This window comes from Mesocricetus auratus, unplaced genomic scaffold (genome assembly GCF_017639785.1).
Source record: "Mesocricetus auratus isolate SY011 unplaced genomic scaffold, BCM_Maur_2.0 Super-Scaffold_100011, whole genome shotgun sequence".
In the NCBI taxonomy this organism is placed as follows: domain Eukaryota; kingdom Metazoa; phylum Chordata; class Mammalia; order Rodentia; family Cricetidae; genus Mesocricetus; species Mesocricetus auratus.
Genome location: NW_024429195.1, coordinates 3,964,990 through 3,981,172, shown reverse-complemented (window position 1 = coordinate 3,981,172; position 16,183 = coordinate 3,964,990). Strand labels below are relative to the sequence as shown.

The window sequence follows — 16,183 nt, the reverse complement described above, 5'->3', positions numbered from 1 at the left end:
AGGGATTAAGACTGGGCTGGTTTAACTCCCAGAAACAGCTGACCTGACAAGGTAAAGCTCTTGAATCACAGACTGATGCCTGAGAATCCAGCATGGGACTGATCAAGACCCCCTGAATGTGGGTGTCAGTGAGGAGGCCTAGGTAATCTATTGAGCCTTGGGCAGTAGATCAGTGTTTATCCCGAGTATTCACATGGACTTTGGACTCCCATCCAACAATGTGAGATGCACTCTCACCCTGAACTCTTGGGGGAGGGCCTAAGCCCTGCACTGGATGAAATGACAGACTATGGACACCCCCATGGAGGGCCTCACCCTCCCTGGGGAAATGAGGGGATATTGGGGGGGGAGGACACGGGAGGAGGGGAGAGAAATGGAGAGGGACCTGGAACTGACTTGTGAAGCAACCTTGTTTCTAATCCAAATTTAAACTTAAAAATAAAAAAATAAATTAAAAGAAAAAAATTAAACAAGTCATAAGAGAAACCTGGAGATCATGAAATATATTTTAAATCAAATCTACTGTACTTAAAATCTCAACAAACAAGCCGGGTGGTGGTGGTGCATGCCTTTAATCCCAGCACTCGGGAGGCAGAGGCAGGCGGATCTCTGTGAGTTCGAGGCCGGGCTGGTCCAACAGCCTCCAAAACAATACAGAGAAACCCTGTCTCATAAAACCAAAAACAAAAAAATCTCAACAAACAGACACTATTCAACATAGTGCCATTTGATAAACCGAGTCTAAATGTTTCAATAGGTAAGGTTCTCATATAGCAACTGCAGTGTCTTCTAAATCTCAGTACATTACTCTGTAAACTATTAAGTTACCACTGTTTTCAAAGAAAGGAAGCTACTTGGAAGAAAAGGTTAAAAATGGAAATGTCAACACCTACATCCATGTGATATTAGTAGTAAGATGTAAAATAGAAAACTTATGTTCCGGTCTTAGGAAAAGTTCTGATAAGCCCTCCTGCTCCAGTTGTATTTTGTTGATAGCTGGAATAAAAATATTTAAAACACTTTACAAAATTAAAAAATGAATATTTTACCTAATGCTAATCCTGAACATCATAAATTATTTTGTGAGTATAAGGTCATACCAACACATCCATCTGCAGCATGAGTATTTCCTTTTATTTTAAAGTTTGACAATATTGTACTTGATGTCAACTGGCTTCTTGTAAGTTTTTACCTGCTTTAAGCCTTGTATCACCCACTTACTTTACCATCAATCATCTTTCTCACTGTCCTCATTTTACATAAATTTCTTAAGGCACTTGCTTGTTACAGATGTCAAAATGTTAGTATGCAATCAGAAAGTTTTTATGACTGAAAGCTACCTAGACTGATCGAATTTCCACTTGTAATTTTACTTTTTTTTTAAAGAGTGCCATTAGCAGGAATATACGTGCAAACAGATTAGGTCTTTCATTTTTTTCTAGATGTAGTTAGACACTTGAAGTTCCTACAACAAAATTTTGAAAATGATGGCTGTAAATTGCGATATCTGAGATAATTCTTAATATTTTTGACAACATGTAATTTAGAAAAAGTAAATAATTTAATGTTTGCTGAAAATAAACTCTCAGAAAATCATACGCAATGCCATATTGTCTTGAGAAACTTAAACTTAGAAAAATAAATACCATATTGTATCGGAAAGACACATTTGTGGCAGGTTTGTTATAATATGCTTTTTCTCTTGTGATAACCCAAAACCTGGGAAGGAAAGGGTTTATTTGGCTTCCACTTCTAGGTAACATTCATTACAAGACAGAATAGACACGTAAGCAGGAGTTGAAGCAAAAACCATAGAAGAATATTGCTTACATCCTATTCTTTGGTTCATGTTTAGCTACCTTTCTTACCAAAGCTGGGATCATCTGCCTATAGATGGTGCTGCCCACAGTGGGCTGGACTTTCCTACATCAATTATCAATCAAGAAAGTGACCATACAGACACAACCACAAGCCATTGTAATCCAGGAAATTCTTCAGGTCAGGCCCCTCCTTTCCAGGTGACTCTGAGTTGTGTCAATTTGACAACAAAAACAAAACAGTGCAGAGACACCAGTCTTTAAGGGTCAAGCTGGCAGATAGGGTAACAGGAGAACACACGAGGTAGGTTCTACACACACACACACACACACACACACACACACACACACACACACACACTTAGTCATGAGAATTGCTGAATTTTAAGTTCAAGAAAAACCAAAGGTTCATGTGATCCAGAAGCAACATGATGATGAGTGAGGGGTTCCCCGTTAACCAGTGAGTCTTAGTGTTCTTAGAATGTGGAGTATTTTGTACTCTGACCCTCTCTTTTTGCATTATTAAATTTGCGGCAGATATTGAACTTTTTCTGAGATTCCTAACTTCTAAAGCAATGTGCATATTTTCCCCAAATGTTTCATATTCTCATTTTGGTAGTCTACTACTTTGTAAAGAGTGATATGAGAATGATGATAGGAAAATATATTATTCACACATGAAAACACACATTCATTCTTGTGCTGTGTGGGGATGCATTTAATCGGTGAATGCATCAATCCTAGCAGAACGCTCCTGGAGTTCAGGTTTTGATGCCAGAGATTAAGACAAGTGTTAAGATTTCCATCACGCTGGGCGGTGGTGGCGCACCCCTTTAACCCCAGCACTCGGGAGGCAGAGGCAAGTGGATCTCTGTGAGTTCGAGACCAGCCTGGTCTACAAGAGTGAGTGCCAGGACAGCCTCCAAAGCCACAGAGAAATCCTGTCTTGAAAAACCAAAAAAACAAAACAAAACAAAACAAAAACAAAAACAAAACAAAACAAAATAAGAAAGATTTCCATCACATAATGCAGAAGAAGCTTCCTTCTCCCCAGTAACTTTAAGCCCCCCTCAAGCAAGGGTAACTATCAAATATGAGGATTTAGTACCCTCAAGCTCATGTCAATATAACGCTGAAACATTATGAAACATTAGCAAAGACTCCTCACCTCTCACAGAAGGCAGGGGTCAACAGGAAGTGGAAGGACACTCTCATGCAATTTGTTTCAGTTTTTAAACCGTCATCAAACCATACTTTTCATACGTAAAGAAATGGGACATTTGTCAAGGGTTGGAATGGCTCACAAGAATGCATCCTGAAATAAGTCACATGCTTGATTGTGTGTGAAAAATTAAAATACTCATGTTAAACTAATTTAACCAACGGACGTAGGAGCTTGAGCTCTGGAATACAGTCTGGATTTAAGCAGATTACCTGAGGTTAAAATAAAACGCCTTATACTTCTCAAAGACTCCATGGATGCCCACTGACTCCAAATTATATAGATTTTTGATTGGCAATGTAAGACTAAGGAAAAGTAAATAAATGGGGGTATTTCAAAGGCCTTGCAGTGAAAAATGAGATACCGTGGAAAGCAATGGAGACAAGAGAAATCACCCTTGGGTTTGACTCAATGAAGGGATAAACTCATCATCTTTTCATAGGGCTCTTGTTTAGGTTGACTTTTAATTTGCAAGGTAGAGCAGCCTTCACCTTACCTGGCGCGGTGTTCGTTCTGACTTACTCCTGCACCACTCCCAGTCTGAAAGCTCTGGCTTGTGACTCTCCTCATGAGACAGCCGTCTCTCTGGACCTTCAAACGAGGTGGTTTCTTCACAGTTAATTTCGCTTTCTGTTTTAACAGGAAAAGCACTCTTTTCCTCGCTGAAGCCTTGTCTGGGCTCGGGGATGTCTGTATTGGTGCACTTGTTGATGCCCGACAGCAGCGTGCCGCTGTCCAAAGGAGGCGCGGTGCTGATTTCTACCGTGATGGCATTGAAGACGCTGCGGTTGTCTCCCCCAGGCTCCTTTGTAGCTTCACACTCAGAGTTCTTCAGGTTGTGGTAGGAGATGGCATTTTCATCATCCTCATAGTAATCTGCGTGTGATATTTTATAGATTCCATAACCTTGTTGGAATGACAGATTGAATTCAAAGCCTTTCCTCTTTGCTGAATGAAAATAACAGAATTCCACAGTTAGTCCGGAAGATATGAACAGCAAAACAGCACTGGATGTAAATAGCGAGTATGGATAGGCACTGCGTTTACCTGATTACCTGGAGTTAACATATCTTCAGTTGCTTATTGTAACGCATGCAAAGCCATGTGTCTTACAAAATTCAATTGTCTTATTACTCTCAGCTCAGTGTCTCTTACATTGTGAGTGTCTTGAAAAGCAGCTCTCTAAAAGACTCAGCCTTTAAGGTAATTTCACACAACTAAAACTTAACTGTAACTAAGAAAACTCTCAAATATACTCAGTTTTTTTCAGTTCGCCATTTTATAAGATAATCTATTTAAATTTACTTTATGTACATTGGTGTGAGGGTGCCAGATCCCCAGGAACTGGAGTGACAGTTGTGAGCTGTCACGTGGGTGCTGGGGATTGAACCCAGGTCCTCTAAGAAGTGCCAGTGCTCTTAACCACCGGGCCACCTCTTCAGCCCTCATTTCACTCATTCTATAAATTTCTTTACTTTGGAAAGCACTATATGCCACTGTCCTAGAAATTCATTACAAAACTGACTTTATATTATGAACTACTATGAAGATATAATCACTTCAAGAATTTTTATCTATGCTACTTCCAGCATTGATGTCTGCAAAGGCACCCATTGAAAATTAGTCCACGGTTTGCCATGGAGCTTGTAAACTCCAGATAAATAAATAAATGAATAAATCTCTCTCCAATTGTCACTGAGTCTGGTGTTGAGATTTTTTCAGGTATCACAGGCTGGCCTTGAAATCTTTACCTTTATGTCTCAATTCTGGGGCTACAGGTGTGAGTCACCACACTTAGCAATGTGTACATTCCTTATACAAATAAACTCAGAATGCATCTGTTTTAAAAATGAATGCAAAAATAAGATATTTATAAATCTGAATAACTACAAGGCAAGTTTAGCAAGGACGTATACATTTCATTATTTAAGCAGTCAAAGAGCAGGTATTCCAAATATCGCACTATTAATTAGTGTGCACGGCTCAAAGTCTTGGAAGACAGTGTGGCAGAAAGTGATACAATTTTTGTGTACGAGTGTCAGTCAATAACAGACGATTTTCAAGTATTAAGAATCAAGCTATATCAAAGTGGTACTAAATGCAGTTGAATGCTTTATTTTTAACCTTTTGAAACATGGTTTGTTTTAAGAAAACTTTCTATTTTGATAGCTCAATGCTTTATAGTTAGGCACTTAGCTATCTTTGGTGGAAAAAAATTATGAAAGGCTGTAAAATTTTTATGGGAATAATACATAAATTTTGATTCACTTTTCAACACACCCTAGTGGCATTCACATGCTCATTCTATTACTGAAATGTTCCCAGAGCCAAAGATTTACAGCCCAGTTCTACTTCCTGAAAAATAGAATTTATCAGTATCATTCATTTTTGTGTGAGTCAAAACATGAGTTAGAAAAACTTGTGTCAAAAAATGGAAAGGTGGAAGCAGATGATTATATCCTGGATACTGTGACATTTATAGCTATACTTTTCCAGTAAGATGTTCCAGTAAAGTTAAATTATAACTTTTAAGCAACTTTGAGGCTGAAAGCTGAGGGACTTCAAGGATGACATGATTATCGATCAGTTCCCCTTATCCAAAAGATATACAAAGTGGCAAACTTGCAATCTAGAACTGCTCAGAAAATAAGGGTGCTCATAAAACACCAGTTTTATGATTAGTGCTTGACTGCATAGTGTTAGCTGCGTATTGTAACTGACGTACGGAGAGTAAAAAAATGTGTAACACTTTTAAAGGCATGATCTGAATGTGCTATTGGAATATCTGTTTCCAGGTCAGGAGCATACAAGGAAGTGTGAGGTGACAAGAAATGGCTCACTCTGGTGGGGAGGACAGGGTGGGAGGGGAGGAGGAGAGAGCCGGGATTTACATGCAAAACAAGCTTGTTTCTTACTTAAATAACAATAAAAAAGGAAGAGAGAGAGAAAAAAAGAAATGGCTCACTCACTAAATATATGTTTGCCATTCAAGTCAGATGACCTGTGCTGTAGCCCTCACTCAAGTAGTAGTAGAACTGTCTCCCAAAAGTCATTGTCTTACCTCCATACTCCCACACACACAATCACATATCACACACACAGGAAATGAAGGTGGCCAAAGTCATTATGAGGCAATAGATCGGCTATGTTGTTTCATGGTACATCTACATAATAGAAACGGTATCCATCCTCGTTTGTAGAGATAACTGAGATCAATAGGGAAAACTGCCTTTGCGTACTCATCTTACAAAGTGATTTAAATTTAAAATTCTCTGGCTACAGAATTCAAGTGATTTACTCCACATGAAGTAATGGAAGCAGAAAGGCATGGCACGACATTTCTAGGTCAGAGTCTGTCTGTACACCTGTACACGCATTAAAACCAAGAAAAAAGTTTTCCTGCAATTACTGAATTTTCGTTTTTAATGTCTTTCCTTAACACTGATGGTAAACCCTCCCTGAGGTAACTGATGGAATACTAGACAGTTGACAGTGTTTGAGTTAAAACCAGTAATCAAGGGGCTGGAGAGATGGTTTGTGGGTAAACCGCTTGCTGCTTAAGTATTAGGAGCTGAGCTCAGATCCTGGTGCTTGCTGGGCACCAGTGATGCTTGTCTATAACTCCAGCACTGGAGTTGTTATCTGCGGAGTTTCCTGGATAACCAGGTGATCTCTCGGTCCAGTGAGAGACTTTGCCTCAAAATGTAAAATAGAAAGCAAAAATAAGACATCATAAGTCAACCTCTGGCTTCTACATGCTCATACACAGACTATCACACTCACATCTTCACACGAACACAGGAGACACACACACACACACACACACACACACGCAGAAACAGTTAATGATCGAAATTATGCTGACAGAAATGTTAGCAAATCTATTACCTTCAGTTTCCTTAAGCACAAAAAAATTACGTCTTTTTAAAATTATGCATAATGGGGGCTGGAGAGATGGGTCAGCTGTTAAAGGCTAGGTTTACAATCAAACTACAAAATTATGAATAATGGGTAGAAAAAGTTGAATGTCTATAGGAGTCAGATAGGTAACAGTAACAATTGACAGTCTAGTGTAGTATAGATAATGGGAACACTCTGAATCTCATTAGGGCTCCTCAGTTCTGGCCATTTGTTGGGGAGCAGCACAGCCAGCTACTTATAATTTTCAAGATCAAGTCAGATACACATATTTGATAAATAATATCATGATCTTAAGATTCTGGCACTTAACTAAAATTGCTTTTTAACTGTTAAAGACAGATCAAAAGTTATGTTTCGGCTGATGGCTTCTCAAGGAGAGAGAGAGTTAATTTTCTTTAAGGATGTGGTCCCTGGTAGGTCACCCATGACCAAGAGGACGGCCCTACACTCAGGAGTATACGGGAAGCACAACTTGGACTCAATGGACTATTTAGAAAATAAAGGGCGTTAAGTTGAGGGAGGTTATGAAGGTGGGGTTAGATCTAAGAGGAATGAGTGGGGGAAATATGATAAAGACATATTGTATGAGATTCTCAAAGAATTAATAAAAATTACCATATTTGAAAAGCCATGCTTTCGACCCAAACCTAGCTCAGAGGTCATTAACTAGGGACTTCTGTCCCTTACTCAGCATGCAGCACAGTGCTACAAGCATCACAAGCACTTCCTTGACAAGTTACTGTGGGGGAGTGTGTGGGGTGGGGGGGGCAACGTGTAGAAACCATGCTGGAGAGGACAGGAATGCTTGGTTCCTGATATAATGGATATACTAAATGTACATGAGTTGCTTATAAACGTTTCTTAACAGAAGACTAGTGAGATGGCTCAGCGGGTAACGTAATGGCACTCAGATTCCCGGATCACATGCAAAGATGGAAGGAAAGAGCAAAATGCACAAAGTTGTCCTCTGACCTCCAAATGCACACCAAGGCGCGCGCGCGCGCACACACACACACACACACACACACACACACACACACGCATGCATGCATACACATGCGCACATACACACACACTGCATACACACAATGCAACCATGTTTTAAAGCTTTTGAATAGAGAAGCTTTGATTGATTAATAACTTGCAAGAAATTTCAAGATCAAACGAATACAGTCTGATACTTTGAGAAATCTGTAAAAGAGCAGCTTTGCTGTTTTCAAACCCTGGACCAAGCATATACCACTCATCTCTTGCCAACTAAAATTTTACAATAATTGCATTAGCTTATAAAATAATTTTCACATATATCACCAGGCACTCTGATTCTGTGACAAAAATAAGCTGAAAATATGACATACAAAAACATGAGCTTGAAAATCGTATCTACACTATGTGAAACTGCTATGTTAAAATTGACATAAAAACTTTTGTTCTGAGATAATATATAAAAAAAAAAACAATCCTTTCCAAAACAGAAGGGAATCTTTGTTTCTGCTAATTAACCCCTGGCTGCTTGTCTTTCTGTCGCCATTTGGTGAAATAGACATACGCTTATATCTTCTCATATTTCAATATGAGAGTATCTTTAGTGTCCTTGGGTTAATGAAAGAAGCATTTTCCTTCCTTGCCCCTGGAGTTCTGTGACAAAGAATGTAAAACAGAAGAGCGTTTTCCTTTGTTAAGAGCAAATAATTAAATGTGAAACTTCTAATGAGTTCATCTATCTGGCCCACACCTGTTCTGCCAGAATAGAAGCCACGTTGAGGGGCCCAGAACTCCTAGCAATGAAAACTCCGTTGTGGAGCTTTCTACCACAAGTACACATTCTTACTAAATTCCCTTTGGCATCATCTGGATTGCAAAAGGGAATGGAGTTATTTGACCCGTAAGTGTCTAAATCAGTATTTCTCTAGCAACATTTTGGGGTTTGCTTTTACATTTTTTTTCTAAATTAAATCTATTGATTTATTTTAAATCTCCATGGCAGTTTCCCCTCTCGCCTCTCCCTCCGTTTCTTCCCCCACCTTCCCTCTGCCCCCTATCCTAATCCACTCCTCCTCTGTTTCTGTTCAGAAAGGGGTAGGCCTCCCATGGTGTCAACAAAGCCTGGCATAATAAATTGAGGTAGGACTGAGTTCCTCCCCTCGTATTAAGACTTGGTAAGGCAACCTAGTATGAGGAATAGGTTTTCTAAAGCCTGCCAAAGCATCAGGGACAGGCCCCACTTCCCATGTTAGGAATCCCACAGGTAAACCAATCTATACCGCTACCACACAGATGTAGAGGCCTAGGTTAGTCCCATGCTGGCTTCCTAGCTTTTGGTCCAGTATCTGTGACCTCCTATGAGCCCAGGTTAGTTGTCTATGTGGGATCCCCTGTGATGATGTTGATGCCCCCCAGCCTCCAGTTGTACAATCCTTCCTCTTCTCTTCGGAGACCCTGTGCTTGGCTGTGGGTCTCTGCATTGTTTCCATCAGTCACTGAATGAAGGGTCTCTGATTGACATTTAGGGTAGTCATCAATATCATTACAAGAGAGAACCAGTTCAAGCTACCTATTCAATATTGCTAGGAGTAGCTGGGGTCTTCCTTGTAGATTCATGGGAGTTGAACCTCATTAGAAGAGAAGGTGGGAAGCAGACTCAGACACAGGAGACAACTTCGTGAGACCCCCGGTTATTAACTGCTCATTTCAGTGTCTGCGCTACTAGATCTCATGAAACTGAGAAGCTTCTGTAAGACAAAGGACACTGACAATAAGACAAAATGGCAGACCACAGAATGGGAAAAGACCTTCACCAACATCTGACAGAGGGTTGATCTCCAAAATATATAAAGAACTCAAGAAACTTGACATCAAAATCCCAAATAACTCAATTTAAAAATGGGGTACAGACCTAAACAGAGGAGTCTCAAATGGCCAAAAGACACTTAAGAAAGTGCTCAACATCCTTAGCCATCAGAGAAATGAAAATCAAAATGGCTCTGAGATACCATCTTACACCTGTCAGAATGGCTAAGATCAAAAACACGAATGACAACTTATGTTGGAGAGGATGTGGAGTAAGTGGAACACTCCTCCACTGCTGGTGGGAGTGCAAATTTGTACAGCTACTTTGGAAATCAATATGGCAATTTCTCAGAAAACTGGGAATCAATCTACCTCAACACCCAGCTATACAATTCTTAGGCATATACCCAAAGGATACTGTATCCTACCACAGGGACACTTGCGCAACCAAATTCATACCTATTCTATCCATAATAGCTAGAAACTGGAAACAACCTAGATACCTCTCTACAGAAGAACTGACAAAGAAAATGTAGTACGTTACACAATGGAGTATTAACTGTTGAAAAAAAATAGCATCACGAAATTTGCAGGCAAATAGAGGGAAGTAGAAAAAATTATCCTGAGTGAGGTAACTCGGATCCAGAAACACAAACATGGTATGTACCCACTCATAAATGGGTATTAGCTATAAAGTAAAGGATAACCAAGATATAATCCACAGCTCCAGAGAAGCTAGATAGCAAAGAGGGTCCAAAAAAGTGACTCATGTATTTCCCTGCGAAGAAGAAATAGAAGAGATCTCCTAGGTAAACTGAAGGCAAGTGGGAATGGATTGGGAGCAGGATAGAGGGGGGAGAGTAGTGAAAGGTTTTGTTTTTAAAACCACTCCTTTTCTTCTTTTCTCTTTTTTAAGTAAGCCTCCTTCGGGATTTAAGGAGATGACGGCTCAGCAGTTAAAGCATTTGGCACAGAGCAAGAGGACCAGAGTTCAGAACCTCAGAAACCACTTCAAGCACAAATGGTGGGTGTTTGTGGAGGCTTATCTGGGAGCAGAGACAGGCATCAGTCTGACTAGCAGTAGCTGCATTGGCGAATTCTGGGTTTGACTGAAAAGACCTTGCCTAACTGAAAAAAACGGGGGGAGAGAAAACAAGGTCTGCTCCAGATATCAACCTTGGGCTTTCATGAGCACACATGTGTACGTGTACCTGCAAACACATGTGAAGAACATGTTTGCATACACACATGCGCACTACACATGTGAAAAGAAAACATGTCCCATGCCTTCAAAGCTAACTTTTTCTTTTCTTTAGGAATTTTAAAATAAATGTTAACAAAAGTGATAGTGATTTTAGGGGAAAGTGATTATTTTGGTCTTGAAAGGCCTGTTTTTTTTTTTCATATCCAGTGCTAACGTGAGATTCAGCTAACCTGGCTGTGGACTCTCCCAGCATGCAATAGTGTGGATGATGCAATGGTTATCTGGTAATTTGAATGAGAGGCTGGTAACATCGCTTTGACATTAATTAGTTCTGATATGGCTACTTCTCAGTTCTTAAATACATTTGCCTAACTCACTTCACTGAGACTTCATTTCCGCTGGCATGAACTTACCTCCCTCACAATCTTACTTAAATTTTGTAAGAAAGAATCACTGCACTAATGTAATAACATAGCAGTAACATTTGTCAACTGTTAGAACCAGCTTGTAAATAATTTCTTACTGCTACAAGCCTTTGCAAATTGTGCATATAACTTACTATCGGTTGGTTCTGTGGTTATAATTCTAGCTATTAATCTCTATAAACACATCATTGTTATGTTATACAGTTACTTTAAAGACAAATAATTTTGCCATCTTTTGCCAATAAAACAATGACATTTTAACAATGGAAATACATTTGTCAGTTGGAAATATCTAGATAGTCAACAATTTAATATAATCAACACATGAAAATGGCCAGTAATTAATATTTATAAGAATAACCTTGTTGTTCATTGGGTTGCAGAAAAATTCTTTGATATTCTCTAGTTTTTGCAACCCTAAAATAGTCTGAAATGAATGGCTTTTTATTTAACCTTTGTTCTCTGTTAAAGAAAATATATTTGCTTATTCAGTGCGAGGGACATTTAGCAGAAGTTAGCTGATCACACACTAAGGAATCATCTGGTTTTTTTTCAGTCTAGTGTATGTCTTTCATCTAGAACGACAAAAATGCCCTTTCATTTTTTAGTAGATCAAAATACACAGTCCATTTGAGGTCTTGTCCTGTTTTCTATCCATGCTGTCTTTTTGTTGAGAGGAGTAGGAATCATACTGTTTCTTTTAATCAGATGATATGGTGATATGGTCAGGACTACTCTCTCTAATCCTGCAGCCTCCGAATGAACACAGAAACAACTGCCCTCCTTCCCCCGTCTAACAACATAAATAACTTCTTAAAGTGAACAGCATGGGTAGAATCTTGGGCACCAAAACAAGGACAACCAGAAAACCCCATCCTCTTTTAAGTTTGGGGATTTTTGCTTATTGACAGGCATTAGGGGTGTAATGTGTTTTGGACAGTTTGGGAACAATGTGAACATTTACTGGGAAATTATTTTCAGGCAAGATAGTTACATACTACAAGACTTTTCCAGTATCTTAGGGGAAAATAAGCATCAAAATAATGAAAGCACCTTTATTTTATTTTACCTTTCTACTGAATAAGAATGGATTACAGCTCAGGGAGGGAGTTTTAAGCTCTTTGGGGGAGTGTACAGCTTTTCAAGCTCAAGCTGCTCAGCAATTCTGCTCCTCATATGTAGGCTTGGGAAGGAAGAGGGATTGATTTTTCTACTCTGGGCTAAAAAAGGAAGGAGCTAACATATAAGGATCTGTGTTGACATCAAAGGGCTGAGTTGAATGGATTTCCTCCACACCCCTTTCTTACCTAAAAAATAGTCACGAATAAATAAATAGTTCTCAGGGTTGTTTAAAACCAACTCTAACACTAAGCTAAACTTTTGTCGTTTCTTCTCGTTGTTTACCATGTGGCCCCCCGTCCTAAAATCGTCACTCCCCACCCCTGTGGCTTTCTCCATAAGCCACTTTGCTGTAGTGTAGTGTAGTGTAGTGTAGTGTAGGCATAGGTTCCCCCTCCGTCCCCGTGGAGGACTTACACTTTTTCCCATCAAAAGCCACGGAGTAGGCGTCTGGCTGGCAGTTGATGATGCAGCCACAGGGCAAGTGGGTCCAGCGTTTGGACAAGACAAACACGGGGGTTACAACGCTGGCCAGCAGGGTCAGTAGAAAGCTGAGCGTATCGACCGGAGGGCTCTGAAACCCCACCACGTGTTTTACCACCATGTGGATCTGAAAGGCAAAGAACTTCAGACTCGAGCCGTTCCCCCTTCCAAGCCTCTCTCACAGCCCTCGCTCCGCTGAAGCCTTCTGTCCAAGCCCCTCTTTCTTGAACGACAGCAACTCAGCTTCTGGGCTACACCCCCGGTGCCGGCACTTGGGCGGCAAGATCATGGGAATGCACGAGACAGACCTCGGTGCACCTGGGTCTTTCTCAACGCGCTCGGTCTGCACCTGCTGCCCTCTGAAATCTCTACCCCGGGAGGCAGGCAATCTATAACCCAGAGATGCTAGGCAGGGAAGGGGGCAGGAACCCGTGGGACCTGTCCTGGAAACTCAGAGGATCTGTGGCTTCTTGTTTCCAGGTCCCCACCCTGGTGTGCTGGTCACAGCGAGAGAGCTCCTCCTCTCCTCTCACCTCACTCCAGGAAGCCGGGAACAAAAGCTAATTTTCTTCCTCTCTCCCTCCCGCCCCCCCCCGCCCCAAGTGGGGTCACACCTTTCTGTCTCTTGGTGATGGATGTTGGATGTGGGCGGTGTCCCCACCAGGCAGGAGGAAACAAGGGATAAAATTGGGTAGGCTAGAGAAGGTTGAAGGAAAAATCATTTTAGTTCCTCCCTCTCTCTCTCTGAATACGCCCAGATTTAGCCTGAAGAGAGAACATCAAGGAAAACCAGGTCTCCTGTAATCGAAAAGGCTCTCCGCCCTTCTTAGATTGAGAAATACTAAGTAGCCAAGGCTTGTTAGCTAACTAGTCCCCAGGTGAACTGCTTTCCTCCCCGGCGTGTCTTCAGCTCCAACAGATGCGTTCAGGAGCGGACTTACCCCCGCCTCTTTGGGGTGGCTCCCCAAACCCGCGCCTGGGCTCAGCACACACACACCCGCGCATGGTAATGCACTCACCATCATGGGCAGCCAAAGGATGACTTTCGTCAGCGCTAGGATCAAAGCAAAGCGCTTCTGTGCCAGGCTCACTTGGAAGCTGCTGGTGCCATGGGGAGTCCCGGGAATCTCTCGCCTGCTGGCTCCAGAGCCGGAGGCAGCAGGCTGACCTGGGGCAAACACCGAGTCCGAGCTCGGGGAGCATCCCCCAGCACATCGCAGAGCTGGGATCGCGACATCCTCTGGTGACAGACAGAGTACTCTTCCCCCAGCAGCAGGGGTCCCAGGAGTGGAGGCGCCACGCGAAATTTCCTGGTAGTTGGCGTGGAGTCTCGGCGGCTCCGCGGAACACAGCAGCTGGTGAGTGAGAGGCACGGAGAGAACGGCCAGGAGCCCAAAGGCAGAAGCGTACACCGCGAAGAGGAGCAGCACGTAGGGACTGGAGCAGTCCGTTAGGCAGCCCCAGGGCGTGCGCACGAAGAAGCCCCAGCCACACAGCGGGAGCGCGGCCAGCAGCAGGCTGACCGCCCACACGGTCAATGCCGCACCAAGCACCTGCCCTGATCGCAAGGAGGCTGACTGACTGGCCACTGTCCTGCGCATCGTATAAAAGTTGTAGGAGACTATCAGAGTCGCCTTCAAGTTGCTGGAGAGGCCCTGGCATACATAAAGCAAGGCAGACGTGGCGCACAGAGACTGGGAGTAGCCTGGAGCCTCTTTTGGCCACTGCAGAAACATGAAGATGGCCACTGACAAGACGCTCAGGAGGTCATCCACGGACCAGGAAGCCACAAGCATGGACACGACAGTCCTGTTTTGCACGGCCAGCAGGGAAAACAGTGAGAAAATGCTGCCCACCAGAGCTGCGAGCGTCATTAAACAGATGAGGCAAAAGAGGGAGAGAGTCAGAGTTGCTGGCGAACTCCCAAGGTCCGTAGAATTATGACTTACTTTCCACAGGTTAGAGTCGTTTGTCAAGTTGCTGAGAAGGAAAGCCATCGTCCTTAATATCTTAATTCCCCTCTTGGACGAGTCTGATGATTTTTCTCAGAGCGTGAGAGTTGCAAATCAGGTGGCATTTCTCCTGCCAAGTTTCTCTAGATGTTCCGTGTGTTCCTCCGGCAGGAAATGGTCAGACATGTCTCAGTTAGGAAGATGTGACTCAACCCATATCTTCAAACGGGGATCCATTCCAGGCACCAAAATGCACCAAACTTTTTCAATATTTTAAGTAAATAAATCAACGGGAAACTTCCTCCTACCACCAAATTTCAGACAAGGAAGCAGAAAACTCCTCAGGCAGATTGCAAAGCCCCCACGCCAGGATGCTGTGGGTCACTCCCAAGGAGCATCTCTAGCTTGATGCCATCACTTGGGAGGACAATAAAATGATGCATCTGTTCCCAGAGCTGGATTCAAAGGCAGAGGTTGTCAGGTAGGTTTCAGCTCAGCTGGAGAGGGGGGGGGAGGGAAAGGGAGGGAGGGAGGGAGGGAGGGAGGGAGGGAGGAGGGAGGGAGAGAGAGAGAGAGAGAGAGAGAGAGAGAGAGAGAGAGAGAGAGAGAGAGAGAGAGAGAGAGAGAGAGCCAGTTATAGGGAGCCTGAGCTCCCTCCAAACCTTGTGCTCTTTAATCAGTCCGTGATATCCTGGGAGCTGCAGGAAGGAGGAGTCGGCTGCAAGCAGGAGAGAGTTCAGTGCTGCAACAAAATGATTTGGAGCTTCTCTTCACTGCTCAGCTGACAAGAAACAAGCCTTTATGTGCCTCTTGATTTTGGCATATAAAACCAGTCCAAACACTTGCTGTGGTTTTATGTGAACTATGGAAACCACCGCCAAGAGGTCTAAGCTATGCCAATAGCTGAAATCCTTATCCTTTACCTCTGGGCTTCCGTTGTGTGAGAGGCTCTGCCCCCGGAGAGACACCACACAGGTGCAAGTCTATTCCCCGCACTAAGGGAACCCACAGCAGGCCAAAGTAACGACTGCACCAAAGTCCGACTTGGTTAACTAGTGAGTGTTTACTGGGGGTTACTTATAGAAACAGGAGTGGCACCAGAACAGCTGCCTCCTTGAAAAAAAGCCCATCCAGTACAGATTTTGGGCATTCTGGGGAATCACCTCTAGGAAGCCCACTGGCCAGAGTCTTCTCTCCCACAATCGTTTCCCTTCTACTACAGTAAGGAGGGGGCCGTGTGAATCTTGCAA

The 16,183-nt window shown here is 42.5% G+C and overlaps 1 protein-coding gene across 2 annotated transcripts in view; it reads right to left on the bottom strand.

Moving 5' to 3' along the window:
- The window catches only part of Gpr149 (G protein-coupled receptor 149), a 74,897-nt gene extending 59,501 nt beyond the window's left edge, over window positions 1-15,396 (bottom strand). Inside the window, exons 1-3 of one of the 2 annotated variants that reach the window (XM_021231742.2) lie at window positions 14,001-15,396; window positions 12,916-13,108; window positions 3,536-3,987 (exon numbers count right to left, since the gene is read on the bottom strand). In XM_021231742.2, coding sequence (XP_021087401.1) covers window positions 3,536-3,987; window positions 12,916-13,108; window positions 14,001-14,978 — 1,623 coding nt within the window. In that variant the 5' untranslated portion in view covers window positions 14,979-15,396. The remainder of the gene's footprint in view (window positions 1-3,535; window positions 3,988-12,915; window positions 13,109-14,000) is intronic. The other variant, XM_005077928.4, reaches the window with a different exon arrangement.
- Window positions 15,397-16,183: the final 787 nt, after the last annotated feature.